General features: G+C 42.4%; 1 protein-coding gene across 2 annotated transcripts in view; it reads left to right on the top strand.

The window, feature by feature from the left end:
• PREP (prolyl endopeptidase) overlaps nt 1–21,770 on the top strand; it is a 117,302-nt gene that overhangs the window by 15,701 nt on the left and 79,831 nt on the right. For both annotated transcript variants that reach the window (XM_074368572.1, XM_074368571.1), the window contains exons 3-6: nt 4,258–4,391; nt 4,986–5,116; nt 7,795–8,004; nt 11,270–11,391. In XM_074368572.1, the coding sequence (XP_074224673.1) occupies nt 4,258–4,391; nt 4,986–5,116; nt 7,795–8,004; nt 11,270–11,391 (597 nt within the window). The remainder of the gene's footprint in view (nt 1–4,257; nt 4,392–4,985; nt 5,117–7,794; nt 8,005–11,269; nt 11,392–21,770) is intronic.

A 21,770-nucleotide genomic window follows, 5' to 3' on the forward strand; every position in this document is an offset into this window, starting at 1 on the left:
TGAAAAAGGATTCTGGTTGCTTTGCCTGGGTTTACAACTACTTTACTAGCTGTTACATGTAGGTAAGAATTGAAGAAAGACTCGGTTTATGAGAATGAACAGGGTTTACTTATGTAAGGAATGTAGAAAGGAGTTAGTGTAGTTAGAATACAGACAGGTATCACTAACATCATCCCTGACAGATGGTAGTATAAGATAACAGAAATGATAAAATCTCATCAAGAGAGAAGGTAAACCTTAAACTTCTAAAGGCGTAACTGTCACTTTCCAGACTAAGCCTTTTTATTTGGGTACAGAGGACCTCACCTGGGCCAGGTGTACCTCATCAGTCACAGTGTGATCGCTGTCCTTTTGTACGTGGCACACCCAGACAGCGACATTATCTCCCGAGCCTGTTCCAGATATACTCCTGAGTTCCATACTGTGGGCTCGATCAGGTCAGCCACCCTGATGTGTGTGAGAGTGATGAAACAGGCCCCTAGACTAGCCTCGAGCCTCATCCTGCATGGTTGTCCTGCCTGGCCCTGGATGAATCCCTGGATCTAGGGGACGGGTGCTCTGGTGGCCAGCAGAGGTCACAGCCCCCTTCCCCAGTCTATCAGTGGGACCTCCTAAAGGTACCGAAAAGAAACAGATGCCACACCCTAAGAACTTTTAATCCTTGGTGGTTTTCCTTGTTTTCTGAATACTCTTGTTGTAGTTTAGATTCCCTCATTGATACAAGGATTATTCGTGAGGATGTGCGCGTGTTTTTAATAGGTTTGGATTTGCTGTGCAGATCACCTCTGTCCTTGCTGGGGTTCTGTTCAGTAGTGTGTACACCAGAGAATGGAGCCAGACGGGGTTACTGTTCCAGCTTTGAATGGGCTCCTGGCAGTGCAAGATTTGAGAACAAGGCTTGAATCTGAGGTCAAAATGAAGCTTTCTGCTTTCTTCTCCCTTGATTGGTAGTCACTAGCCTAGTGAGGGAGCAAGCTGATTTGCCCACATGGGGACAGGTAGAGAAGGTGGAGAGAGAGTTGTCTGGGCTTCTGGAAGTTGCACCTGATCTGTTCCCCATGTGCAGTGGGGAGCTCCGTGGGAGCCTTCCTGACCAGAGAGCGGATGGACCCACTCTGGGCTTTTACTGTTAAAAGACAAGCCCTGCGGGTTTCGGGCTCTCACCAGCTGGGTTTCTCTCTTCTCCATGGTGGTGAGTAAGGGTGTGTGGGGCCAGGAGGAGAAAGGCACCTCCCTGAGCTGAAGTTTATCACATTACAGTCATAACCATGACCTGAACAATCTTTCTTCATGGAATTCAAGGTTTGCTTTGTTGTCTGATGTACTGTTAATGTTTGTAAATGTTCAGTGAATACTGGAAAATAAGGGGCACTCTTTTCTCTCTTTTTAGGTTCCTAAATGAGTCTTGTAAAGTACTTTATTCCATTCCTCTGGAGTCTCAGTTTCTAGACCTATTTCCTGAAGCAGCCACCTCTCATTCCCTGTTTGGCATGACCTGACTTCAGTTTTCTGCGTGACCATCCAGCCTCCCTGGCCTTGGGTCCTGCAGCCTCAGGGATGAGCTTTGCCAGTCTTGGCTTCTTTTTTATGGGGGTATCCCTGCACTTGGAAAGTCATTTCTGAATTCTGCTGAACTCCCAGCAGTGAGAAGGGGTCCAAGTGTGCTTCCCTCTCTGGCCTCCAGGATGCTGTCAGCCCTTCACACGTGACCATGCTTGTGGCTTTCTGCCAGATCATACTGTGACACCAGCCATTTGATTTAACCATAATTGCTTTACCCAGCTCATTCATTTTATACACACACACACACACGTTTACACACACACATATGCACGCACACACACGTGTGTGTTTAATTTGCAGCAGAAACTCCTCCATGTTTGTGGGATGTAGGTACTACTGCTAACTCACTGTGTGACCTTGGCCAGGTGACTTCAATACCACATACCTCTGTTTCCGTGTCTGTAAAGTAGGCCTGGTGCTTCCTTCCTCCATGAAATCAGGTTATGCTCTTGCCCAGGCTTAGTGATCTCCAAAATGCAGCCCCTGTGTGGCTTCACAGTTGTGCATCGGTTTTGCAATGAAAAAACAAAAGCTAATTTCCTCATTGACACTTTTCAATGAGGTAGAGTGGAGTCAGCAAACTTTCCCAGCAAAGGGCCACATAGGAAGTATTTCAGGTGTTGTGAGCCATGTAGGCCCACCCCCTACCCCTGCCCAACTGTTAAAAACATCAGAACTCCTCTAAGCTGGAGTCACGGGAAAGTAGGCTAGGGTGAGGTTTGCCAATCCCTCAAGATAGGCAGTTGTATTTCTGTGGGACTCTATCAATTTTATTTTCTGTTTGAATGAAATAAGAACTGTGACCCGTAACAGTTTTATTTCTCTTAAATTGATCCTCTTGCAAAACTGTTGTTCACGACCGTGCTCGTTCCTCACACTATTTCTCTCTTGTTTCCTAGTGCATTATAAACCTTGAGTTTTAGAACCCCTGCCTCTCAGCTGGAACCATGGTTCCCTAGAGCGGGGTTGGTGGTTTGTGTAGGAGAGCCCATTTAAAAACTGCTGGAGCTGGACGGGGCCCTCAGATCTGATGGACTCTGATAGGAACACATTTTTGTCTGCCATTCCAAATACATTAAGTTGTTAATTTCCTGACGTTTTCTCTTGTACAAAAGGGCTTACCTTTTTATAGGCATCTGGTTAAACCTTCGATTGAATTTAGAGCTGATACACTTATTCTTGTTTCACTTCTAATAGCCAGATGTGAATTATTATGGACCCAAGATTTTATATAGTATTATCGTATTGTTACAGTATTATAAACTTTCTAACTGCTTAGTTATGAATAGGTTATGCATGGATACAACTGATCTGTTGTAAAAACTGCCCCTTTCCCAGCCTTTGCAAACAGGGTATCCTGACCTCCTGCAAGCTGTATCTTGCAGTTCTCATAAACATTTTTGTTGCTATCCTTATTCAGTTCCACCCACTTTCCAATTTTTTTTAATATTCTTTAGTTTGCAAATTTAGCAAAGTTCTCTGAAGTTGACAAGGGTAGTAGGTGTTAGAAAGATAGTCAAAAACAAAATTGATACAATAGCAGTATCTCTGACTTGATTTCTTTAACACTGATTTCTTTTGGGATCACCAGCTGCACAGAAGCCAGGAGCCTTGGCACAGAGTGAATGTGGTTTCTTGACAGTGCATGGTCCAGGCAGCAGTGTAGTGTGCTGGTAAGAGCCAGCTCTGCCACTTGCATTTTTAAGTTTGCAAACTTGAAAAGGTTTGGCGCCTTTTTAACCACTCTAAGACTCAGTCTCCTCATCCATCAAGAGGGCTAATGAAAGAACCTTCTCTGTAGGACTGTGAGTTCTAAAGCAGTTAACGGTCTCCTGGTGCATAGTTAGTGCCATGGAAGTATTAGTTGTTATTTATTGAGGGAAAATATGCTTTCACTAACACATTTTAAAAAATATTTTTTCCCACTTTTACTGAGTTAAAATTGACAGCAGCACTGTATAAGTTTGAGGTGTACAGCGTAATTGTTTGACTTCCGTGTATCATGGAGTGATTGCCAGTTGACATCCATCATCTCATACAGACACCAAAAGAAAGGAAAACACATTTTTCCCCTTGTGACGAGAACTGTTAGGATTTATCGCCTTTCAGCAGCTTTCATCTATGTCGTCCAGCAGTGCTGACTGTAGTCATCTCGTTGTACGTTTTGTCCCTAGTACGTACTTATCTTTGGACACTTGTGCATTTTGACCACTTTCATCCGGTTCTGCCTGCTTTCGTCCCCTGCCTCTAATAACCACAAATCTGGTTTTCCTTTGAGCTTGGGGTTTTTGTTTTGTTTTAAGATTCCACGTAAAAGTGAGATATACGGTATTTGTCTTTCTCTGGTTGACTTGTTTCACTTAGCATAATGCCCTCAAGGTCCATCCATGTTGTTGCAAATGGCAGAATTTCCTACTTTTTATGGCTGAATAATACTCAGTTGTCTGTGTATTCACCACATTTTATCCATTATCCATCAGTGGGCACTTAGGTTGTTTCCATGTTGTGACTATTGTAAATAATACTGCTGTGAACATGGGGTGCAGATACCTCTTTGACATAGCGTTTTTGTTTCCTTCGGCTGGATTCCCAGAATTGAAATTGCTGGATCTTGCTGATACTTGTTAATGGAAAACATTCCACATGGAAAAATTTATATTTGACTTGCTTTGTTCCTTTAAATTTTCTCTGTAGGCTTTTGTGGAGGCCCAGAACAAGATCACTGTGCCATTTCTTGAGCAGTGCCCTATCAGGGGTTTATACAAAGAGAGAATGACTGAACTGTATGACTACCCCAAGTACAGTTGCCACTTCAAGAAAGGAAAAAGGTACGTGAAGTCGCTTTTACTTCATTTCCCTTTTACTTTTCTAATCTTACTTTCTTAAATTTTACCGTACAAATTCCAAATAACTTAGCAGTTTATAAACTTAGTTCATCATAAAAATCAGTTCATTTCTGTGCTTGACTATGAGGATAATATTTTTTTATCTGTCGTCCAAATTCTTAAGAGAAGGACTAAGAAATTTAGTGGAGATGTGTCCTAGGATGAAATCTAGATTGTGGAAAATCATTCTTATGGCTGGGAATCGATGAGATCGTGTGATTTGTAGACTGTAGTGAAGACTTGTTTGCCTCTAAAATTAATTTTCTTTGGCTTATGATGCTTGGAAAGATTTTATTATATGCAGCTCACCTCTCTGGCCCCTCTCCCCCTAACACCCACTTCAGGCAATTCAGGTAACAAACTGTAGGTACAGGGAGATGGTGGGACCTTCCACTCTCATCCCCCGTCCCTGGCATGGCTTGTTTGCAGTTGGACCTTCGTGTGTTGTTTTTCTTTTTCTTTTTGTTTGTGTGTGCTTGTTTTTACATCACAAATAGAAAACTCCACAGCTAAATAAAGATCATCTCTGTCCCCCAGGTATTTCTATTTTTACAATTCAGGTTTACAGAACCAGCGAGTATTATATGTACAGGATTCCTTAGAGGGCGAAGCCAGAGTGTTCCTCGACCCCAACATGCTCTCCGATGACGGCACGGTGGCGCTCCGAGGTGAGGGCTACACAGCAGGGCCGCGGGGTCCCTGGGGTCTCACGTGCAGCTCTGGTGGTGGTCCCGTTGCCCTGCCTCTAAAATATGAGGCACGGCGTGGGCCGTATTGTAGAGCAGATGCACATGCAGCATCAGGAGAGCTGACTCCTGCACAGTGTATCTCCAGCACGTGAGTAGTCACGTGTTCTTTTGATGGCCTGAAGCAGAGCTTGAGAATAGTGCGCCCTGAGCCTCAGCTAGCTTCTAGGGCTCCTGGGACCTGGAAGCGTCATCATCAGTTCCCATAGCGTCCTTGAGACCCACCTGTGTTTGGGAAAAACTTGACCCTCTTCTGTAAGAAATTTAAGTTGTACAAAGAGTGTTTTAAGTGTAAATATGAAGCAGGAAAGAATATTTATGAGATCTGTACTTCCTTGGTGGGGACCACTTTTAGAATGAGAATTAGAATTAAAAGTATAAAATTAGAATTAAATTAAAAGTATTAAAAGAATTAGAATTAAAAGTATAAAACACAGTCTTACAGAAATTAGGCAACTTGGTACCCTGGCCCCATAGGATGCAAGCTGAAGAAAAACTAAGTAGATAAGTTTTGCTCTGTGCAAAAGTAGGTATGCAGTTGCCGTATGTCACCTAAATACTTACTTTCAAGATAACCTCTTCCACAGGCTACAAAGATTACCCCTGGTTGGTGCTGTCAGCACTACTTCTAGGGTAGGGAAGTTGTCTGTACTCTGGTTCTATAGTTTAATAGTTACAGACTCTCTGAGAACCATCTCTGGTTAGCATCTTAGATATTTAGTGAAGTTGGCTCAGCATTTTCTCTGTACCATCTTCTGTTTTGTTCTGGAGATTCAGCCCTACAAAATTGAGCAATTGGAACACTGAAGTCCTATAAATGATTAGGTGGGAATTAAAGAGCTGTGTTCCAACAGATCTGTGCAAAGTTCCTTTTATAAAGGCATCCAGTCATTTAGTGGTTCCCTCCTCCTCTCCCCTAGTGGACTGTATGTAAATGATGATCCTTAATCCAGTCCTTTGATATTGAGATATTGGCAATAAGATGCCAGCTGGCTTCTTATGAGTTTTCTTCCAAGAATTTGATCTTACAGTTGTGAATGAATTTAATTCTGTACAGTAATATACCATGTATAGAAAATTCATTTCATTTTAGCCAAAGTCCATTGCAACTCATCCAGGAGGACTTCATTATCACAGGGTCTCACCTCTCACTCTGATAATTCAATCCAATAACTCTTTTATGTAATGCTTGTCATGTACAGGCCCTGATGGATGACAAAGTAAATTAGACATGGGACTTGGTCCCAGTCTTTGAGTTTTCTGTAAATGATATTCAAGGGAAGTTACAGTATTAGGTAGACGTGCAGATTTCTTTTGATAGTGTATGACTTTTTAAACATATATTTCAAATCAAAATGTTTTATTTAAATTTTTTAATTAAAAAATTATATATAGTTTATGTAGAGTAAAAAGTGAACATTTTAAAAAAATTTTTTTAGGGAGGAGATCATTAGTTCTATTTATTTACTTTTTCTTAATGAAGGTCCTGGGGATTAAACCAGGACCCAGTGCATGCTAAGCATGCACTCTACCAATACACCCTCCCCCTAAAAAGTGAACATTTTCTCATCACTTTTTTTTTTCTCATTACTTTCTTGACTCATTTCTGCATTTATATATGTGTGAGCCTGGATACTTTCTAGGAATTACAAGTGATTAAAAAGTAGGTTTTATGAAATTTTAAACATACTTCTACTCATACAAATTCCATGTAAAATAGTAGGCAACCCCTGAAAACAGCTGGGTTTCTTAGGGTAATTTTCGACCCCCACTGAAGTTTAGCAGACATCAAAAGAGGAAATCTCTGGTGTGAGTGTCTAGTACCAAATACTACACATTCTTTATTATCATAAAAGCCAATATAAACACATAAATATTTGTCAAGAAACATTCCACAGTGGGTAGAACATTCTGTTTGTGATGGCCCCAAAGAATCAGTGCAATTTTTCCATCAGTGATGTTGCTTTTCTTTCTTTCTCACAGTCACTTTTGGAATATGCACTGTGTGAGCCTTCAGTGCAGACCCTCAGGCGTCATTTACCTGGGCTTGTGTCCGATGGTGTGGAAGTTAGTCCTTGAGTGCCAGCAGTGCTCAGAGAATGAGATTGTAAAGAGCAATTTCACATAGTTTGGAATCCGTTCTAAAAATTATGTAATGGCTTTAGTTTAGCTCTGTTACATTCAGTCATTACTGTGAAAGCAGTTTCCTTACTCTCTTATCCCCTCCTTCCCTGTAGAATATAAATAAAATATGCTGGAAGTCCCAGATGAGCTCTGCTTTTAAATGAACTGCTTTTTGAGTTAAAGAAATTTTAACAATGGAAGCCTCTTAGTGGCCATCTAATCCAGTACTTCATTTTACAGATGAACAAACTAAGACCTGAAGAGATTAGGAAACCTGTCCAAGGTCATAGGGTGAATTCCTGGGAGACCTGGGTGAGCTCCCAGAGCTGCTCGCTACCAGGTGTTTGTTCCTCCTGTTGCCGCATTCTGCCCCCATGTGTGACGGAGAGCTTTGTCAGACGGCACAGGGGGCAGTGCGTGAGGCTGGGAATTGTGTCCCCCTGTTCCCACGTGACAGTTTTTCATGTGTCCCTTAGGCTATGCATTCAGTGAAGATGGTGAATATTTTGCCTATGGTCTCAGTGCCAGCGGCTCAGACTGGGTGACGATCAAGTTCATGAAAGTCGATGGTGCCAAAGAGCTTCCAGATGTGCTGGAAAGAGTCAAGTTCAGCTGTATGGCCTGGACCCATGACGGGAAGGGAATGTTCTACAACGCATACCCACAACAGGATGGAAAAAGCGATGGTAAGTTAAGACTTCAGATGAAGCACCTTTTTCATGAAATGAAGTGTAACATCACATGACTTAAAGAAGGATGCTAAACCCTACGTAGAGGTTGCTTGGGCTAGAACCATGTTTCCTCAGAGCACATTGTATCAGTTAGCAGGTCGCTGCACGGTTGTGTGGCTTAGAGTAATGGCTGCTTATTTTTGCCTGTGAGCCTACAGGTTGGTCAGGCAGTTCTTCTGGGCTTAGCTGAATTCTGTCATGTATCTGTGGTCTGCTGCCGGTCAGTTGGCTGATCTTGGCTTGAGTCTTGCATGTGTCTGGGACCTCGGTTCTGCTCCCATGTGGTCTCTCAGCCTCTAGCGGGCCAGCCCGGGCTTGTCCACACGGCAGCTCAGCAGGATTACAAATGGGAGAGCTGAAGGCACAGCCTCTTTGATGCCTAGACTTGCTGTGGGCACATCACCTCACTGCATTCTTTTGGCCAAAGCAAGTCATAGGACCAACTGCTATTCAGTGAGTGGGGAGGCAGATACAGGCAACTGAAAAACTGAAAACATTACTGCAATCCATCCTTCACTGGTGTGTTCTCTCTCCCAAGGGGATCATGGAGATGATGGATTTTTTTTTTTAACAAAACCAACTTATTTAATGATGTTGAGTGATGACATCATAAAATTTTCCTGACTGCAGTAGTTGCATCTCTTCCTCTGCTCAGAAGTTACAGGTTATGTGTTAGTCGCATTTATCTTGACACTTTTGTCCTTGTTAACTTCCAGGTCACGCCTTTATTCTCTTCAGTTGCACAGAGATCCTATTGTGTTAAGTGGCCCCTCTTTCTTGCCCCCTTTGCCTCTCACCCTCCCGGGCTGGAAGGGCCCTGTTGCCCGTACCTTGCTGGTACAAGTTGTCAACATCATGTTCTTTATGCTCCTCCACATTTGCACGTGGCACACAGTATTTTCGTGTTGTCTCGGTTGGTGTTTACAGGTGGGTTTTACCATCCCTTTGCTAGGGATTTGGAGCTAGGGGTCTCATCTGCTTGTTGCAGGCCCTGGAGCTGGTAGGCAGCGCAGCTACTCCAGTGCGGTCCCCTGCACGTGCTGTCCCCTTGTCATGAATTGCTGTATCTGTATCGTCTTTGGACACACTTTGTTTTCTGTTTCTCCCCAGTTGAATATGGAATAAGGCTATTTCATCTATTTTGGCTACATTTAGTTCTTGCTGCCTTTTGATTAGATTACTGCAATACCTTTTTCTTGGTTCACCAGTGAACTGAGAGTAAGCTTTTTATTCAAGGATATTGGTTAAAGAAAGATCTCTGAGCTCTGTACACTGAATTGGCACCTGTGTGAAGAGTGCTGCTGAGTTAGACAATGTTGGCTGTTTCCAAGTTCCAGGACACCAAAGTAGTGTGTAACTGGCCACTCTTGGTTAGAGAACAGTGTTCGTAAACTTGCGGAAAACATGAAAATTGTTTAGCTTTCACTTTCATTGGCAGAAGTAATAATGGTTAGTGATTGTGGTTGATTTAAGAAAGCCACCATCGTCTCCCTGCTGTCATTTTGCTGTCCTCTTGTCCAGAAGACCTCAGCAGCCTCTCAGGGTGTGTGATGGAGGACTTAGGAGTGAGGCTAAGCAGTTCTGATCCTGTGCATCTTTCCAGAGTTCTTGGAAACCCCATGGAAAATCACCAAGTACCATATGCTTTTTTTTTTTTTTTTTTTAATGTTACGGTATTACCTTCCTTTTTTCCTTCATTGTCCTGAAAGCTTGGTACATTTTCATAACAGCGTCCAAAATCAGCAGGTATGTATGATTACTTCCAGGGTGATACCCAGCTGATACTTAACTTTCTTTTTCTTAATAGACTTAATTTTTTAGTTTTAGGTTCAGAGCAGAAGGTGCCGAGATTTTCCGTATGCCCTCTGCCTCTCACACACGCATGGCCTCCCCCTTATCAACACCCCCAGCAGAGGGGACAGTTGATGAGCCTACAGTGACACATCGTAATCAGCCAGAAGCCATAGTTTCATAGGTGTGTGGTGGTATCTCACTGTTTTAATTTGCACTCCCTTGATGGTATATTTTGGGGACCATCTTTTCATGTGCTTATTTGCCATCTTTGTATCTTCTTTGGGGTGGTGTCTCTTAAGGTCTTTGGCCCATTTTTTAATTGGATTCTTTGTTTTATTGTTGAGTTTTAAAAGCTCTTTGTATATTTTGATTAACAGTGGTTAATCAGATGTGTCTTTTGCAGATATTTTTTGCATTCTATGCCTTGTCTTTTCATTCTCTTGACAATGTCTTTCATGGAACAGAAGGTTTTAATTTTAATGAAGTCCTGCTCATCATTTCTTTCTTTCACGGATCATGCCTTCCATGTTGTATCTAAAAAGTCATCACCAAACCCAGAGTCACCTAGATTTTCTCCTGTGTCATCTTCTAGGAGTTTTATAATTGCATTTACATTTTTAGGTCTGAGATCCATTTTGAGTTGATTTTTGTGATGTGTATAAGGTCTGTGTCTAGATTCATTTTTTTTTTTTTTTGCATGTCCAGTTGTTCCAGTGCCATTTGTTGAACACACTATCTTTTCTCCATATTATTACCTTTGTTCCTTTATCAAAAATTAGTTGATTTGTATTTATATGGGTCTGTTTCTGGGACCTTTACCCTGTTCCCTTGATCTATTTGTTTATTCTTGCCAGTTCCACACTGTCTTGATTACTTATAGTGAACTTTGGAATCGGGTGGTATCAGTTCTCCAACTTTGTTCTCTTTGTTCAATATTGCGTTGGCTCTTCTGGGGTTTTTGCCTCTCCATGTAAATTTTGGCATAAATTTGTTCATATCCACAAATAACTTGCTGGAATTTTGATTGGAATTGCATTGAATCTATAGATCAAGTTGAGAAGAACTGACATCTTAACAGTATTGTGTATTTCTGTCGATGAACATGGAACATCTCTCCATTTATTCTTTGATTTCTTTCATCGGTTTTGTAGTTTCCCTCCTGTAGATCTTGTATGTATTTTTATTAGATTTACACCTAGATATTCCATTTTGGGGGCTGCTAATGTAAATGGCATTGTGTTTTTAATTTCAGATTCCTCTTGTTCGTTGCTGTTATGTAGGAAAATGATCAATTTTTGTATATCAACCTTGCATCCTGCAACTAGATACTTAACTTTGTAGAGTTTCTAGCATTGTACAGTCTGGGAGGAGTGGATTTTCTTAAAATTGCCAACTACATTTCAGTGTACATTTTTAACTCCTTCAGGCACAGAGACATCCACCAATCTCCACCAAAAGCTGTGCTACCATGTCTTGGGGACTGATCAGTCAGAAGATATTCTGTGTGCTGAGTTTCCTGATGAGCCCAAGTGGATGGGTGGAGCTGAGGTATTGTACCACCCTCAAATTTTACCCCCAAAGACCATCTCTCATGGATTGTGTTTATCAATATTCTCATTAGATGATGATTTTTATGGATGGTAGAAGTCCTTTGAGTGAATATTCTTTTGTTAAAAATGTTAATATTCAAATACTCTTAATAATAAGTTGGTAATTCCTTTAACTGCAACTTAACATAAGAGTCTTGATATGAAAAGTAATACATGCTTATGGTAAAAAAAAATGTAAAAGTACAAAATAACAGAAAGTAAAATATGAACATTTTGAAACTTAGAATCCCAATTCTCAGAGGTGAGGAGAGCTTCTTTCCAAAAATTTTCTTGTGCACGAGTGAGAATGTGGTGGGGGAGCCGGTGTTTTCTCTTTTAGTCACCTGGGCTCTTCATGCCTGTTCACTTGTTTTTACATCATCTTTTACACATTTCCCCTTTTGTAGGTGGTTCATACATTCCTTCGGGGTCTTGATAACAACCAGCCTCCTTGAAGTGATGCATCACTGTCCCAGATCTTATTCTGCATCTTGAGAGTTAACTGTGAAAAAACCTAGAGGTGCTTAGAGTAAGAATTGGACTCTTGTTAGCTCATTTCTGGGTACTAAGAAGTATTTTCTTTTTAAGGAAGAAAAGCATTCTGAATATTTTCCTATCATCCCAAGTTTTAGTGGAAATGAGGAATCCACTAGAAACTTTTTAGCTCATTGAGCCACTTAACCTCTTCTCTGGGAGGCAGTTAGCACTTTGGTAAGGAAGGGCTCTTTTTTTTAGGTTGAAGTATGGTTGATTTACAGTGTTGTGTTTCTGGTGTACAGCATAGTGACTCAGTCACATACATATACATACTCTTTTTCATAATAGGTTATTATAAGAAAATGAATATAGTTCCCTGTGCTATACAGTAGGACCTTATTTATTTTATGTATAGTAATGTATAAGTTTGTTTTCTGTGTCTCTGAGTCTGTTTCTGTTTTGTAAATAAGTTCATTTTTTTTAGATTCCACATATAAGTGACATATGACATTTGTCTTTATCTGACTTGCTTCACTTAGTATGATCATCTCTGGATCCATCCATGTTGTTGCAAATGGCATTATTTCATTCCTTTCTATGGCTGAAGAATATTCTATTGTGTGTGTGTGTATGTGTGTGTGTATATATATATATACACAGACACACATATATACCATGTCTTCTTTATCCAGTCATCTGTCAGTGGACGTTTAGGTTGTTTCTGTGTCCTGGCTATTGTAAATAGTGCTGCTGTGAACATTGGGGTGCAGATGTCTTTTCAAACTGGAGTAGAAAGTGACATTTTAGATTTGAACTTCTGCTCGTGGGTCTGATTCACTGGGGACTAGAAGAGGAATCCGTGGTATTTTAGTCCATGTGCGTTGATAACTTCTTCCAAATTGTCCTTTCATTTATTAATTTTGTTTCCCTAAAACCATGGTTGGGAAACGACTGCCCTCAGCCGAAATCTGGCCTGCTGCCAGCTTTTGTAAACAAAGTTTTATTGGAACACAGCCACACCCATTTGTTTACTTCTTGTCTGTGGCTGCTTCCAAGCTACAGCAGCAGAATTGACTAGTTGCCACAGGAGGCCATGTGGCTCAGAAAGCTGAAGATACTTCCTGGCCCTCAGTAGAAAGTTTGCCAGACTTTAATGCAGTGTGTTAGAAGTGAATTTACAGGAGTTCTACATTATTACCTGAAATTGTTTCCTTTTTTCTTGTTTTTTCTTCCCCACCTAACTCCCCAACCTGCAAGCTTTTTTTTGTGTAAGTACTGTTGTTATTTTTCTCACATATTTGTTTTTGATGGCTTTTCTGATTCTTTTTGTAGTTTGCTTCTAGAACTAAGTGTTCTTAGTCCAGCTTCTCTTCACACATAAGGCTTCTGTGTTCTCCCGGTAATAGGTGTTTATTTATAAAATAATACACAATTTTACCTCCATCTGAGTAAAATAGTTAGGGAGGTAAATAGGCTACCAAAAAAATTTGTGATGTTAGGTCATGTGTTTTTTTTCACCTTTCGAAGGGAGAGATGTTAATGGGGAAAACATTACAGCAGACCTGTTTTAGTCAAGGTAAAATTATTTAGTGGATACAGTGAAATACAACTGAAAATAAGTGCCAGAATATTGATATTTTTTAACACATTGATCTAAAAGAAAAGAAGCTTAGCTGTGGAATAACGTGCAACTAGTTGCTCAGATCTCTATTAGCATTTGGTTGAAGCAGCTAGTTTTATTTTCTTTACTTTTTAAAATAATGGTAAGATATACATAACCTAAAATTTATTTATCAGTTTTAATCATTCTAGGTGTAGAGTTCAGTGGCATTAAGTTCATTTGCATTATTGTGCAACCATCACCACTGTCCATCTCTAGAACTATTTTAACTTTGTGAAACCGTTGCTCTGTACCCGACAAGCGATCGCTCGCCAGCCCTCCTCCCTAGTCCCTGGTAACCATCATTCCACTTTGTCTCTGTGTTTGACTGCTCTAAGTACCTCATGTAAATGTCAGTATGTATTATTTGTCCTTTTGTGACTGTTTGACTTAGCATAACATCTTCAGGGTTTTTCCATGTTGCAGCATGTGTCAGAATGTCCTTCCTTTTAAAAAGAATAATATAGCATTGTGTACATACACCACATTTTGTTTATCCATTCATCCGTCAGTGGACACTTGGGTATTTTTACATCATTATTGTGAATAATGCTGCAATTAGCATCCAGTTTTTAAAAATACAATGGAGACATGTCATGTGTGCATGTAGCATATGTATATTCAGTTCTGCTAGCTCGGCAGCTGACAAGAAAAGCAGATTTGAATAGTTTGGGTGATCCTTCTACCATTCATTCAATAGACGTTCACTCAGTAGATGTTCACTCTGCATAACTTGACTGACACAACCTTTACCATAACCTTGAGAAGGCGGCAGTCATTCCATTGCATGGACAAAGTAAAACACCTGCTAAGGCGACTAACTTGGAGGTCCGTGGCTGGAACTACCTGCGGGGTTCATTAGACCACACAGCCTGCATCTTCTTAAGAGGTCAGAAGGTGAGAGGTCACATGGAAACAGAAGAAATGAGCACTTAAAGAATGACAGTAAAAGAAAAGATATGTCTGTACTGCACAGAAGCAATGACTGAAGTTGTTGAGGGGGAAAAAACAACTAAAGGGACATGTACAGTGAGTCCTAAAGAACTTAATACTGGATCAGGGCCCTAGTGAGCAGACTATGCAGAGGAAGTCTAAGAACAACAGGGGGCTTAGCAAACACACACTGGGTGTAGATTTCACCAAGCTGTATTCCGGCTGCTTGCTGGGGGTGGGGGTGGGGTTCTTGTTGGAGAGATGTCACCCTCCAGTTACCAGGATTAGTTGGGCATGTCCTGCTGACTATCTGAGTGTCCCTTTCCTTCCTTCCTTACCCCTGTAAGTGTGACCCTCCTGGACTGAGAGGGCCTTTTGCTAATTCGAAGAGCATTCTTGGTCACCTAAACACAAGTGCTAGAGTTCTGCAGGTGTGAAGCTTTTAGAAGCCTCAGACCCGCCCTGAATTGATGATTCAGTTCTAGGTCGCTAAAATCTAGTTCATGCAAAAAGTCTGGATGTGGGAGTTTCTCATACCTGTCAAAGAAGCATGACAAAGCCTAGGGGAGTCCAAGAAGCTGAGGCACTGTCTGCTGGCTAGGCCAGAGCACCCAGGACTGGCGCACAGCGCAGCGCTCAGGGCATTTGCTGGGAGGGAAGCAGACAGTGCCTCACAACCTTTACTTAGTGACCTTAGAGAAAAGCAGCAGCTCCCGTCAACACCACCCACCAAATGCACGTGCTGCAGTCCTTGCTTTCGTTTTTCAAGTCGTTCCTTTTAGGAGCATCGTTTTGAACTCAGTATTTCTTGAATACACTTAACAGTTTCTCTGAAAGGGGTGGGTTGCAGCACTGTAGTGATGGGTGTACTGGGCAGAAATTGGGAGATCTTTATTCTATTCACCGTAAGTTACTAAAAGATACTGAATATAGTTCCCTGTTCTGTACAGTATCACCTTGTTGTTTATTGGATTTTGTGAGAATCCTCCTGTATTTTGAAGTGAGGGACACTCTGCCAGAGTTCAGTAGGTGTTCTGTGCAATTCAGTGGGTGTATTTGTGGGAGAAGGCAAGCTGTGAGTCTTTCTACTCTGCCATCTTGGCACCTCTGTGGGAGATCTTTATTCTAGTCCTCTCTGTGTGGCCTTGGGCAAGTCAGTTCTTCTCCCCAAGTCTGTTTCCTAAGTTTCCTCCAGGGCCTTTTCAGTCTGGTTGGAGGATTTATCACGGCATCTCAAAGACCCTGAAGCAGGCTTCCTGGGAGAGAACACAGCTGCTGGATGTGAGAGCCGTGGGACGGGGAGTGTTGGGCCTTGTGGGTCTGGTTGGAGGTGCACGTGGGCAGGTGTCTGGCTGAGTGCGTGGACCTGTGTGAGCTTCTCCCCGCCATCCTCCTCCCCTCTGGCTGCTGCAGTCCAGGCCCACTGATGACTTCCCTTTATACTCTAGATGCCCATCACTCATCTCCTCCTTCGCAGATACCTCCTCTGCCTTCCTGCATGGCCAGGTCCTGCTGGCTTTGACCTGCCGTTAAGTCACTGTCAAGCAGCAGCTTTAGTTTTCCCACTGTTGCCCAGGACAGCACCTCTCCCCAGGACAGATCTTCCACCCAGCAGAACCCAGGGCTTTCTGGACACTTTGGGGTATTAGAACCATTACTGAAGGTCCGTTGTAGCCCCAAAACAGAATATCAGAGTTCCCATGTATGTGCTTCTTCCCTCTCCACAGCTCAAGTTTGGTGAGCACTTGGGGGGCTGTTTGTTCCCTCCTCTTAGTTATTTTTTTTTTCCCCATAAGACTTGGACATGAGTAGTCATAGTGGCTTTGCTCATGATAGCCCAAAACTGGACACAACTCAAGTATCCATTAGCAAGTGCATGAATGAACAAATTGTGGTACATCCCTATGATGAAATACTACTCGGCAATGAAAAAGAAATGAACCACTGATACACCCAACAACAGGGATGAGTCTCAGAATAATTATGTCCCATGAAAGAAACTAGAAAAGAAAGAGCATGCAACATTGGATTCCACTTACATAAAACACTTCTTAGAAAATGTGAGCAAGTCTGTCATGGCATAGAGCAGATCAGTGTTTGCTTGGGGTTTGGGAGACGGGGAGCAGGAAGGAGGGAATGTGAAGGGCAGGAGGAAGCTGGGGGATGATCAGACTGGAACATTGGACGAGGGAGCTCATTCTGAGCAATGACAAGATCGCCTGTTTCCTCCCCCTGATTATTCATTGTGCCTTAGTTTCTCCCGCACCCATGCAGGGAGGAGGAGTTGGAGAAGGAGAATAGGATTTTTGCTCATAAAGAGCTGTTTGTCTCTGTCTCCTGGCAGCTTACAGTTGTGATGTGTGTCTAGGCATTGGCTCTTTTTTTTTTAGGGGGGAGAAAATTAAGTTTATTTATTTATTTATTTTTAATGGAGGTACTGGGGATCAAACCCAGGACCTCGTGCATGCTAGGTATGTGCTCTACCACTGAGTTATACCCTCCCCTCGAGGCACCAGCTCTTTGTGGCATCCTTTGTAGTGAGATCCCCTCGACTGAGAACCTCTGTACTTTGTCGTTCCCTCATGTGGACAGTAAACCCTCTGGCTGATTTTTTGCATCGTCTCCCTTTCCTCCCAAAGCTTCTGCTCCCAGCAGGATTCCCTTGAGATTCGTTCCTCTCTGCTGCCTGCCTTTTCTGTCCTTTCTCAGCAGGGACCTTTCAGGGTTACTGGAGGCCAGCTGCCTTCCCGGTGCCTCTTGTGCCAGGGGAGCCACATCCACGGGAGGCTCTGTCCTGGAAGTGCAGGCAGAGTGCAACACTGCCCTCCTCACCTGCCAGCCAGGGGCCTTCTGCCTTCACCCTCTGTCTGCTCAGCACCTCCCAGCTGCTGGGATCACTGGACCGGCAGCTGCCTCGTGCCCTGGGGAGGTAACATGAAGCACATTGCTGGCATTTGGCTTGGAGGGACAGTGATGTCAGCTTTATGTAAGATAGACGGTGAGGTTTCAGTTAGAGGGCAGGATTGTGGGAGGATAGAAATCACCATGTTTTAAAAGTTTCTTTTGGACCAAAGAAGAAAAAGTCTATTGTAAAGTGAGCATTTGAAAAAAAAAAACAAAAACCCGAAAAACAAAAACCCAAAGAAATCAAGCATTTTGGGGTACTTTTTCCAGCAGAGGGTGCTCTAGAACAGATTCTGAAAATATGTCAAGTCCCTTTTAGAAAGGATTAAGGAGAAAATGCCAGCCTCTGTGATTATCTAGCTGAATCCTACATTGAGAACCTGATTTTACTGTACTAATTCTTGGGGCTGGGGGGAGGGGAGGTTGTTGGTTTTGTTTTGTTTTGTTTTTAACAAAAGTAATTCTAATCTTAATATTTATGACATACCTTCATAAGCCATCTTCATATGTTCACTGTGATCCCTAGTAATTAAAATATGTGTGTACAACTGACCCTTGAACAATGCAGGTGTCAGAGGTGCTTATAATTTATCAGCCCTTCGTATATGTGGTTCCTCTGTATCCACTATTTCGCATACACAGGTTTAACCAACCCTGGACCATGTAGTGCTATTTACTATTGAAAAAAATCCCTGAATAAGTACACCCACGTTGTTCAAGGGTCAGCTGTGTTTGTGTACACATTTATATGTTTTACACACACATGAACGGGTGAAATCATTACCCGATGCTTGGCTCATTGTGCACATTCAGTGAATGTTAATTTCCACCCTCCCCCTTCCCTGCGGAGGTTCACGCTGACGAAGACCCTCTAGGCCTGGTGTGCACACAGCCCCACCCTACAGTGCGTGTATAGTCAGTGAAGTCCGATGTTCTGCAGGAAACTCTGACTCACCTGCCCCTTGCTTGTTGGATTGTTTCTGCTTAGGGCAGTAATCGTCCAGCAGCCCTCTTCCTGGTCAGCACAGTTCGTACTTTGACTCCCCAGACACCTAGAAGCCCTTGCCTTGGGTCCAGCGCTGTGCCAGGGCTGGGCGGTACTCGGGAGCAGAGATGCACAGGTGCTGGCCCTGACGGAAGATGTTTTGCTTGTGGTAAACTATTCTGTGTAAACATTTTTAAGTAATACAGAGCCCCTTGAGGGCTCATGATGGAATTCCCACCATGTTCAGCTTGTGTGTCATTTTAAAGATGCTGTTGTCCTCTTGATGTTAACTTCAGTAGTTGAACCTGAGGGGGTCCTGACCTTTCACTGTCTCCTGGACACTGATTCCCTCTGTTCCTCACAGGAGTCCCAGGGTGGACTCCAAACAGGACTGTGTGTGTCCCGAGCTCGTCACCGGCGTCCTCCCTTTCACCAGCACTGCGTGAAGGGATACGAGTCGTGTTGATGGGCACGCAGGAACGTCTCAGAGCCTGGCGGGAAGTCAGGAAGCCAAACTGAACACCTGGATGTGAGCAAGTCTGGAAGGTCGTGGTGCTCTGTATTCATAGAACAGCTCCTGACGGAGAGAGGTGGTTTTTATAGTAGGAAGGTTGGATTTCTTGGACAGTCCCTTTTCTCACCTGCCCCCTCTTACTGCTCAGTGGGGGAGGAAAGAAAACAAACAGTAGATTCTTAAATAATGAAGCTTATCAGCCAGAGAAACAAACAGGAACATGAAAAACAAGAGTGGCTAAATCATGTCAAGGCCTCCATTACTCATTTTACTTTGAGTGGGTTTTCTTTTCCAAGAATTGTCTGTTAGTCTTTCTGGCATGCTAAGTGACGTGTAGATTATGTGGGTTGATGTCTTTTCTTCCCCCATAGCTGTGGTAGCACGCCATATTGAGAAAGCTGGGTACTTCGCTTTAAGGACTGCCTATTGGAAATGTTTCTGTCAATGCAGGTCACATTGCTTACTGCTACCCCTGTGCTGCTGCTCTGACACTATTTCCTATTTCTATTACAGTTCTGTAATGCATCTCATAAATGAAAAGCCATCACTGTAGGTGATTAGTTTAACATTTAAAAGTTTTCCTAAATTACACTTTGGAAACATACTTAATATTAAAGGGATGTTATAATTCACAACTGTTATGAAAGGAATCCAAAAGGGTCCATGAAATAAAGTTGGTAAAGTTTCCTGCTCTGAGAGGAACATGATTAACTCTCAAAACTATTAAAATCCATTTTCACTCCTTTTGTTAATTTCCCAGACAATTTTAAGTCTTACTGCTTTTCAGTGTACTTTTTAAATACACACAATTCTTTTATTATAATATATAAAAGAAAATACTTTACTTGATGTGAAAAAGTGCATTTAGATTCAAATTATGAAAAACTTTCCCCACCCTCTTCTTCTTGTATCCTAAGTGGAAAAAATTATACATATTAAAGAAATTTCATGTCTGAAGATTTGGTTATTAGCCAGACCATTTAACCATGGAGTCGAGTAACTCTAGCATAAAAGAGCTTATGCGTTTTTCTTTGAAAAGGGTAATATATTTGATGAAAGTCCCCATATTCTATGTATATATAAATATTAGTTATGTGGCCCATTGTTTTGAAAGACAACTTTGTAGATAGTTCAGTGATTGAGAGTTTAAAACATTAGTAAATGATCTTCTGTTAATTTTCCCCTAAACATGAGATGCATGAAGAAAAGCTAGCTTATGCAGGTCGTCTGGAAGGCCAGCTAATCTTACTATGTATTATTAAGACTAAAAATAGTCAGGTTCGTCTACTTTAAAAATTTTATGACATCGGTGATAATAAATAATGTAGGTTTATTGTTTAAAATAAAATACAAAAATACAAAAAAATTCTGTAGAGAAACTGCTGTTACCAACATGTTAGTTCTGTTTCACACTTATTTCTGTAGATTTTTTTTTTTTTTTCAAGTCTCACATGAGCTGGTGGTGGAGCTAATGGCCTCTTGTGAACACAGAGCCACGTGACCCAGACTGATCCGAATGGATCACGGTCACACCTACATGAGGCATTAACTGAACACATGTCATGAAAACATCTGGGACCGGAGTCCTCAGAGGAATGCCCTAGTTGCTGCTTATCTCTGACCTTTGTGGTTTTATGGCTGCTGGGTTTATAGGGATTATATTCCTGTATGTGCTGAGTCATGTGTTTGTTGGAGCAGCACACACAAATCTAATCGAATACAGTATAAAATGCATGTGCCATCCATGAGTTTGATGTGTGTCACAGGTTTCCTTGGTAAATATTGCTGTCTCAGTGAAGCTTAATACCACAATATGCACAGTCAGAGTTTCTCATTGAATTAATGCATCTTCTTTAATGACAGTATAAAGTCTGATAACCCCATACCTTATGCCCAACCTTCTGATAAATGTAAATGCATGTGGCAGCCGTTATTGGGTGCCCTCTTCAAAGACAGGAGCCAACACTTAAAACGGTTTCCTTCCTTAGCATTTGGGTGCCCTCTTCAAAGACAGGAGCCAACACTTAAAACGGTTTCCTTCCTTAGCATAAAATATACCAAGATGAGGAACCACAAGGGCGAGAGGGGAACAGTTCTTTCCCTACTCCTCTGACCTCCCTGGGGAGCAGTTTTCTTCTGTCCAGTTTTCTCATTGCCTGGATAGGAGGGAGCTTAGGAGTTCACAGCCTAGCTGATTCGTAGCCCTGAGCCACATTCTTAAGTGAGCACCTTATTGGCAATCAAGTTGAGGTCTGGTTGACATCTGTTGACTCCTGTTTCATTTCACGTTGGTGCAGAGCTCCAGGGAGCAGTGTGCTGTTGGCTGGGCCTCCAGGAGGCTGAGTGGAGAAGAGCAGCTGTGGGCTGTGCTGGTCTGTGTGCTGCACACTGTCACAGGTCAGGCTCCCTGGGAAGCAGCCTCCGGACATTCAGTGGGAGGGCTTTCAGAACCTCCACTTGTGCTGGAGAGTGAAGGCCGAAGAGGGAGAAGTTGAGTGAAGTCATTGCAGAGGCCTCAGCCAGCCTTCCAGGGAGCTGTTGAGCTGGGTTAGCCCTTTGGCATTTTCCTAACTGGGGATGAGGGATCTGGGCCTTAATGCCTCTACACTGATCAGTCATCACATGTGGGATGAACCCAGAGGAATGTGTGACTTTAGGAGGGGTGGCTCTCTTCAGCTGGTGGACACAGCCCCGAGGTTCTGTGAGCTGCCTTTCCCCAGCACTAGAAGCTGGGAGGATGAGTGCTTCCGCAGACCACAGCATCCACTACTCATGCGGATGTCTGTGGGTGAGGCGTGTGCTTGAGAATGAATGCGTATATAGTGCGAGTGTGTGTTAGACATAGATAGCTCTCTGAATCCGATA

The sequence above is a fragment of the Camelus bactrianus genome, chromosome 8 (genome assembly GCF_048773025.1).
Source record: "Camelus bactrianus isolate YW-2024 breed Bactrian camel chromosome 8, ASM4877302v1, whole genome shotgun sequence".
Classification (NCBI taxonomy): domain Eukaryota; kingdom Metazoa; phylum Chordata; class Mammalia; order Artiodactyla; family Camelidae; genus Camelus; species Camelus bactrianus.